Source organism: Otolemur garnettii, unplaced genomic scaffold, assembly GCF_000181295.1.
Source record: "Otolemur garnettii isolate 467f Iridium unplaced genomic scaffold, OtoGar3 scaffold00198, whole genome shotgun sequence".
Classification (NCBI taxonomy): domain Eukaryota; kingdom Metazoa; phylum Chordata; class Mammalia; order Primates; family Galagidae; genus Otolemur; species Otolemur garnettii.
In genome coordinates, this window is record NW_003852593.1 from 1,351,171 (window position 1) to 1,359,639 (window position 8,469).

At 54.0% G+C, this 8,469-nt stretch overlaps 1 protein-coding gene across 3 annotated transcripts in view; it reads right to left on the minus strand.

The window, feature by feature from the left end:
* Positions 1–1,659: 1,659 nt before the first annotated feature.
* ZFYVE28 (zinc finger FYVE-type containing 28) overlaps positions 1,660–8,469 on the minus strand; it is a 93,315-nt gene continuing 86,505 nt past the window's right edge. For 2 of the 3 annotated variants that reach the window (XM_012812254.1, XM_012812252.1), the window contains 5 exons: positions 4,746–4,900; positions 4,225–4,341; positions 3,001–3,105; positions 2,126–2,229; positions 1,660–1,791 (listed from right to left, as the gene is read on the minus strand). In XM_012812254.1, coding sequence (XP_012667708.1) covers positions 1,660–1,791; positions 2,126–2,229; positions 3,001–3,105; positions 4,225–4,341; positions 4,746–4,900 — 613 coding nt within the window. The remainder of the gene's footprint in view (positions 1,792–2,125; positions 2,230–3,000; positions 3,106–4,224; positions 4,342–4,745; positions 4,901–8,469) is intronic. The other variant, XM_012812253.1, reaches the window with a different exon arrangement.

Below are 8,469 nucleotides of genomic sequence, written 5' to 3' on the forward strand. Positions count from 1 at the left end.
GGCTGGCGCCTTAGCCAGTTGAGCTATAGGCGCCGAGCCAAGGCCAGAGATTCTGACAGGCCTCTGCTCAGGCTGCCGGAGACAGAGAGGTGGAGGCTCTTCCTTGCCCAAGGCCTGGGGAGGACCAGTGGGGCAGAAGAGCAGGTCTCCCTCCCACCAGCGACTAGGGCTCTTCTGGGGGCCAGCTGTCCACCAGAGTGGGGTGTGGAGTGGGTAGGGCAGCATCTCTCTGTGCTCTGCCCAGGTGAGGGGTGGATGGGCCCAGCCTTGGGAAGCCAGAGATACTGAGGTTCCCCAGACACACCTTCTGCTTCCAAAGGCAGAGGCCCCATCTTCTGAAACACTTTCTCACCAGATAGAAAGTGCCTCCTTTGGCCTTCCAGGGACTCAGGCATATTGCTGTGACAACCTGTTCTCTCCAGGGCAGTCTAAAAGGAGCCCCACAGCGCCAGGACCAGAGTGCCCAGGTGGGGTGGGCCCCAAGATGGGGGCTGGGACAAAAGCCAGGGACCTGAGCTTAAGATCCCCCAAAAGGAGGAGCAAGGCAGGTAGGTAGTGGGTGGGATGGGGCTTGCAGGGGGCTGCAGGTGGCCACCCTGCTTCTGGGGCTGACAAGGAGCAGGTGCTGCTCTCCAGTTGTCCCGAGAGCACAGAAGCCCCCAGCTCCCTGGGGAAAGCACGTGTTAGTATGAGCCTTGTGGTCTGTCAGAGGGAGGAGGAATGGGTGTTCACAGAAGACGCAAAGAACGTCTGCAATTCTTAAATAGATTTATGGAAATGGTTTCGAATTACAGCATTTAGAAAATAAATATAATCTCAGTACATAATGTTCTCTCCACTATATACTCTTCCCCCCACAGAAGCCTTTTTGCACACGTGTATTCCACTGTTAAACGGAAATCGCATTTTACCCTATAAAAGAAGCGGTAGGTGTGTCATCTCTAAAAATAAAACCGCAATCATCATTGCAATGTGAAGCCTGAGATTTAAGCCTGAGGCAGAGTCCGCGAAGGGGTCACTCTGATGTGTCAGCCTGGTCTGGGAAAGTGGGCCAGGGCCCCAGGGGTGCGGGGGCTGGGTCGTGGTGGCCAAGTTCGCAGACTCCGCGGTGCTGGGGTGAGCCTGGGCCCAAGAACCTGACCCCCAGCAGCCGGATAACGGAGGGCGGAGACCAGGGCCTCCCTGCTCGCCCAGCCGACGCTGAGTCCACTTCCCGCAGTTCCCCGCCAAGAAGAAATGAGATGCGTGGGGCGGCAAGGGTGGGCGCCAGGGAACGTGGGCTGGGCAACGGCGGGGCAGGGAAGGGACAGCCTGCGATTTCTGGTTTGATGACCGCCTGGGGAAGCCCTGCCCAGCCAGGAGCCTACCCTGTGGCTTCCAGCTTGGGACAGAAAAGTCCGGTCATCCGCTGAGTCGCGCAGCTAGAGCAGAGCTCCACAGACTGGCAGGAAAAGCCAGCCCACCCTCCAGGCCCCCTGCCCCTGGGCTCCCCCCACCCCCACCACCAGCCGGAGGCCCCCGCGGGCGGGCGGGCGGGTCAGGATGGGTGGGACGGAGGCTCCCAAAGATCTGGAAGTCTCGGTGGCCCTGCATCCCCGCAGCTGGACGAGACGCAGGGAGACTCTCCCGTCTTTCCTGGGGGTCCTGCCAGGGGCCGCCTCACAGGCCAGCCTTGTCGCTGTAGAAGGGCGTGACGTGGAACATGTAGCAGTGCGTGCACACACGGACTGGCTTCACCTGCCCATAGCGGGGCAGCGGTGCGGAGTGCGAGGAGCAGCGCGAGCAGAAGATCTGCAAGGCCGCGGACCGGGTGGGGTGAGGGCGGGGCCTCGCCCGGCGACTCAGCCCCCCCATGCAGGGCCCGGGAAAGGTGCGTGGGTCGGGGAACTGGTACCTTCAGGGAGCCCTGGCGAAGCCTTGGCCCAGGAGGTTGGGCTCTCGGAGGGGGGCCTGCACCAAGGCTGGACATAAGCAAAGTGCATATGGGAGGGCCCAGGCTGGAATCCAAATACGGACCCCATGAACCCAGAGGCTTGGCCACCCTCCAGGGCAGAGGTCCTGGTCCTGAGCCTCAGGCTGTGCCTGTGCATGGGTCCCCTGATGCTGGGGGTGTGGTCCCACCTACCTTCCCACAACTACGGCAGTGGTGCTTTCGTCGGATGACGGTAAATGGTGCTTTGCAGGCGGTGCAGAAGCCGCAGGCCTCGTCTGGCACCCACTCAGGTGGGTCTGTCACGAGAGCCGAGGACACATCAGCAATGGCAGGGCCTGGTGGGCTGGGGGCAGGGTCAGAGGCCTGGCAGGTGCAGGCACCACTGACCTCTCTCCTCCCTTAGACTCCAGGCACTGGTTATGATTTAAGGAAACTGATGGTGTTGCATGCACCGGGCACCCTTCCTAGCCATGGCAGTGCTGGCCATCAGACCCTAGGTTGTGCATGGTATGCAGGAAGTGCCTCAGGGAGCATCCAGCTGGGTGAGCACACTCTAGCCCTGACTCTCCCAAGCTCTCCCCGGTAAGGCCTATCTCCTGGCATCCTCCTTGGCATCTCACCCAGACCTCCAGGAACTCAGGGGCCCATTTTCACAGTCTGCCACCAGCCCCTTCTGAAGGCACAAATGTGGTTCAGTGCCCCCACCTGTCAAGCCACCTGGCCCCCAGCTGCCCTGTGGGCACACAGGGGAGCTATCTTCTGGCTGCACCTGCCCAGATGTGGCTGTCTGAGGGCTCCCCTTATGAAAAAGGCCCTGTGACCCCCCCAGTCCCCCACAAGAAGGCCCCCTGCTCCCCCATTTCCCATGAGGCTGTCCCCCCCACACCGTCACCCCCCCCCCGTGTCTTGGGTAGTATCTAGGGCTGTGTGCCCACTCAGGAGGGGAGGAGGGTCTGGGGTGGGAAGGGGCTGAGCTGGAGCAAAGAGGTAGAAACATCCAGACCACACTCTGGGTGCTCTGGTCAACATGCAGCATGCCAGCCCCTGGCCCAGAGCTTCGCACACACCTTCAAAGTCCCCATCACGGGTCTTGGCTGCGAGTTCGGAGGATGACAGGGTCTCCTGACATAATGCACAGTCCTCCAAGGTTGCACCTCGCAGAGTCTGGGTGACTGGCAGAGAAAGGGAGGCCATTGAGTGGTAGCAAGGCGGTGGATGCATGGTCACCTGTCCCTGATGGGTACCTGGGTGTCTCCCCTAGACCCACCGACAGTCTCTCAGTACACAGAGGGAGGGCCCACAGCAGGTTAGGTGCTGATCCTGGACCCCAGACTGCCAGTGTCTGAGTGCCCAGTCCAGGGCATGGCCCACAGGGCTCACAATTCCCATGTGCACAGCCAGTCCATGACACCACCTTTTCTGCAGTGTTGTTTCCAGAAGGCAGCCCTGCTAGGAATCCCCAGGCAGAATGGTGTGGTGTGGACTCTGGCGTGAGCTGAGTGGACACAAGGTTCTTCCCGCCAGCAAGGACATGCCTTGCTGGGCCAGGGCTCCAGGGCCAGGAGGGTTGCCCCATGTGCCCAGAGCCCTGTGCTGAGGGGTAGGTCCCCAGAACAGGCACTGAGGGCCAAACACTCTGTGCCTAATCTGTCCTTGCCCTGACATCTTCTCCCTCCCCAAATAACTGCTGTGTGCATGTGTGTGAGCGTGCACACACGTGTACGTGTCACATGCATGTGTGGCACACTTATATGGATGTGAATGTGTACTTGTATGCACGTGCATATCATGTGTGCACGTGTGTGCACATGCCTGTGTGTTGTGTGACTGTTGTTGTGACAGTGGACTCTTCTATCCCATAGAGCAGTGTTGCCCACGTCCCCTGTGACTCCCAGTTAGCTTCTGCTGTGATAGACGGAATTCAGTGGCGTGGTGCTGTCTGGCCTCTGTCAGTAGTGAGAGCCAGACTGCCTTGCTGCAGTGTATAGGGGTCAGAGCTACCTGCCACTTGCCTGAGAACGGAGGGCTTGGACCATCTGCATATTCAGGGGGTGGGGCCACTTCTCTAGGCAGGGGTCTCTCTGGGGCTTTCCTAGGCCCCACTGTTATGCATCCCCTGGTTGCACACGTGGATTGGCAGCTCAGCCGATCCTGGGTACACACCTGCCTCTTAGTGGTCGCATTTGCCCAGGGTTGGAGTTGTGGTTTTCTCAGCACCCACTTCCCTGGGGCAGTGGACATAGGCCCCTGGCACAGGCTCCGGACCCATCCTGAGTGGGCATTCAACTCACCCTTCCTTAACTTTTCCTTGTCATCCGTTTCTGGCTTGGTGGCCATGACCTCAAACAGCGTCTTAAGAATACTTCTCAGGTCACTAGCATAGTTGGTCTGCAGCTGGTCAGCCACACCTGAGGGAGGAGGGCCATGGTAAGAGGGACAGAGGGCAGACGGCAGGAACTTCAAAGGCTGGGAATCAGGGAAAGAGGAGGTGGGCTGTGGAGACACTCTTATCCAAGAAAGAGGAGTTCTTGGATAGGAGTGCAAACCCGGGGGCAAGAGGTCTATTTACATTCGTGCATTTTAGCCACAGGTCACAGCTGTCACCACAAGGTGGCTCTGGACACTCACTGAGGGCACTTCCCACCCTCTTCACCTGGGAGGTCCCCACCTCTGCCTTTCTGTCTAAGGTAGATCTAGCTCTTTTCTGGGAAACAAAAAGGAGGTGCCATTTACAGCAACACCAGGGGAAGGCTGTGCAGCTCTATGCTGCTTCCCACTTGAGTCCTCAGCACCCCAGGCCTGGACCTCACACCTGAAATGCACACAAACAGGCGGTGGATCAGGTCGTGGCTGCCGTGGAACCTGGACCGAATCTTCTCTCTCGTGGCCACTGGGGTGACAGGTGTTGCTGCTGGGGCCGCTGCCGGCCCAGTCTTGTCTGAGGAACAGGAGCCAGCCGTAGAGCTGCTGCACAAAGAAGGGGACACAGAGAAGGGTGTATGGCAAAGGCGTGGCCTGAAGGTCCACACAGAGCTGTGTCCTTGAAGGCCCCCAGGCATGGAGGTCCTGCCCAGACACACGACTTTCCTATAACTTAACTTTCAAATGGCATCAATGTAATACAGGTGCACCCTTCAGGTAGGGGTTACAGTTGGCTCCGACCCTGCCCTGCCCTGCCTCATTCACAGGCATCTCCTGATGTGACCCACAAGTCCCAGCTTAATATCATCTACTTCCTCCAGCAGGAGATTTACACTATTTATTGGCAGTGGGCTGAACGGCAGCCCTCCAAGAAGATATATCCACATCCTGACATGTGGAACCTCTGAACATGACCTTCCTTGAAAAGAGGGTCTTTATGGAGGTAATTAAGTGAAAGATCTTGAGATGAGATCATTCTGGATGATTCCAATGGGCCCTAAATCCAGTGACAAATGTCCTTATAAGAGACACAAGTGGAGACAGACACAAAGGAGAGGAGAAGGTCACGTGGACACAAACAAGAGTGGAGGGATGTGGCTACAAGCCAGGGGACACCTGGAGCCCCCAGGAGCTGAAGAGGCAGGAAGGAGCTTCCCCCAGAGGTCTTGAGGGAGGGTCCTCCGGAAGGCTTCCCCCTGCCAGATTTGGACTTCCAGCCTCCAGACTGTGATTGGCACCTCCTCCCAGAGCTAGAGGAAACTGACAACGACCCTTCCCATACATTCCCTTTTCCATCCTCTAGCAGCTGTGTCCTTGGTTTTTGTGAGACCCACTGTTCACAGATTACCCTATGACAGTCCAAATACTATTCACAGCTGAGCTACCCCAAGGTGTCTACTTGCCTAGCCCAGGCTGTGTGTCATTGGCCCTCCAGTTTTAAAATAATTTATCTCCTATCTTCTCTTTGTCTTTTTGTCCAACTTTCTGGGAAATTTCCTCAACTTCTTCCATCTGCTACTAGGTTCTTTAATGTCCTATTCTTATAGTTGTTTCATGGATGCAAAATCTTTTATCTATCTAGAAATATTCATTACAATTTTTTAAAAGTTGCCATTGGCAGCTTACCCTGTCTGCTTTCCTCCTGGGAGTAGCCAGGCTGGTGTGCTGCCCATGCTGGAGGCTTGTTTAAGAGGAGGGTGAGGGGAAATACAGGAGCATCTGCCTTGCTAGGGGAAGTGGAGATTGGTGCAACCACTTTGGAAACCTAATTTGAAGATATTTGTATCAGAATGTTTATTGCAGCTCAATTCATAATTGCCAGGTCATGGAAGAAGCCCACGTGCCCATCGAGCCACGAATGGATCAACAAACTGTAGTATATGTACACCATGGAATACTATGCAGCCATAAAGAAAGATGGAGACTTTACATCCTTCATGTTCACATGGATGGAGCTGGAAAATGTTCTTCTTGGCAAAGTATCACAAGAATGGAAGAAAAAGTATCCAATGTACACACCCCTATTATAAAATTAATTTATACCTTTTGGAAGCTATAACCTAATAACAGTCTAAGAATACGGGGAGGGGGGAGGGAGAGGGGAGGGTGGAATGGGTGGAGGGTGGGGGATTGGAGGGATCACTTCAGTGGTTTGTCATGCAAGGGTACAAGTGAATCTTTCTAAGAGTAGAATGTGAACGTTTTAACACAATAACTAAGAAAATGACATGAAGGCTATGTTAACCAGTTTGATAGAATGTTTCGGATTGTGTGTGAAAACACCACACTGTACCCCAGAAGTGCATTAATGCATAGTTACCATTCAATAAAAAAAAAAAATGCAATCAATGTAACCTGATTCTTTGTACCCTCAATAAATCCCCGACAATAAAAAAGTCTATATATAAAATAAATAAATAAATAATAAATTAAAAAAAAAGAAAGAAAAATAATTTGAGTGAAACTGAGCTGCTCACGCTTTGCAGCCAGTGCCTACCGCAGCATACACCCAAACTCTTTGTACACGGCAGACCGCAGAATAACCAAGGCAGTATGGTTGTCCCTGTGCACAACTGGAAAGGAGTCCCAGTCTGCGGTGATGGCCTGGAGAGCCAGCTGTGGCCCCTCACCGTTGTGGGTATAGCCTTGTCATGGAAGAGGGTTCAGAAGCACAGCGTCAGCTCCAGCAGACAGGGAGGAGGGCTGGAAGAGGCTGGAGCCTTGCAGGTCCCCTTCCTCCAGTGGTGTCGGTGCAGGAGGGGGACTTTGCTGTGCTGCTGGGGTTGCTGAGCTGTAGGACTAGACTTTCTGCTGAGCCCTGATGGTGGCCTGCAGCTCTGCCCTGCAGCCTGGGAACTGGTAAGGCAAGGCGGTGAGGCCATCACTATCCAGTATATCAGCTTCTGGATGTCCCCAGTCTCACTTGTAGCCTCACCACGTCATGGACACTTGCACACCCATGTTCCTCGCAACATGCCTCTCAACAGCCAGCGGGCGGGAGCAGCCAAGTGCACATGGGCGGAGCACAGACGAGGCAGCGTGTGCACAGTGGAACATACTCAGCCTTAGGAAGTTCCGACACACATAGCAGCAAACAAACCTAGTGTGTGCCACTATCAGTGAAATAAGCCAGCCATGAAAGGACGCATCCTGCGTGATCCCACTCACACAAAGGGCCTGGAGCCATCAGACTCACAGAGACAGAAAAAAATCTTGGGTGCTGGGGCTGGGGAGTGGGAGTTAGTGTTCAGTGGGGACAGAGCTTCGGTTTGGGAAGATGAGAAAGTTCTGGAGTGGATGGTGGGGAGGGCTACCCAACATCGCAGATGTGCTTAGTGCCCCAAATTGTGCTCTTAACAAGGGTTAAACAGCAAATTTAGTCACATGAATTTTACCAACATTTTTTTAAATGGGAAAAAAGATAATCGAGATAGGGAAAGAACAGAGGGAAAGGAACTGAGGTGGCAAATATGCAGCCACGAGGATGGCACTGGCACGGCATTAAGTTCAAAAGGTCCAGAGTGTCCATTCCTAAAAACCACTGACTGCACACTTCGAAAGGGTGAACTTTATGGTATGTATATCATAAACGATAGAGATTTATTTTAAAAATCACTTGTATTGAGATATGGTAGCAATAAAATAAAAATAAAACTGAGAAAACATTCACATTGACAATAGCAACAAAAAGATTAAAATACAAAAGAAGGCTAAGCACAGGGGCTCACACCTATAATCCTATCACTTTGAGAGACTAAAGGCAGGAGGATTGCTTAAGATCAGTTTAAGACCAATCTAAGCAGGAGTGAGATCCTGTCTCTGCATTTTTAGAAAAATCAGCCAGGTGTCATGGCAGGCACTTATAGTCCCAGCAACTTAGGAGGCTGAGGCAGGAGGATCACTTGGGTCCAATAATTTTTTTTTCTTAAGAGCCTCAAACTGTCACCCTGGGTAGAGTGCCATGGTGTCATAGCTCACAGCAACCTCCAATTCCTGGGCTTAAGCGATTCTCATTCTTCAGCCTCCCAAGTAGCTGGGACTACAGATGCCCACCACAACACCCGGCTATTTTTTGGTTGTAGTTGTCATTGTTATTTGGCAGGCTCAGGCTGGAT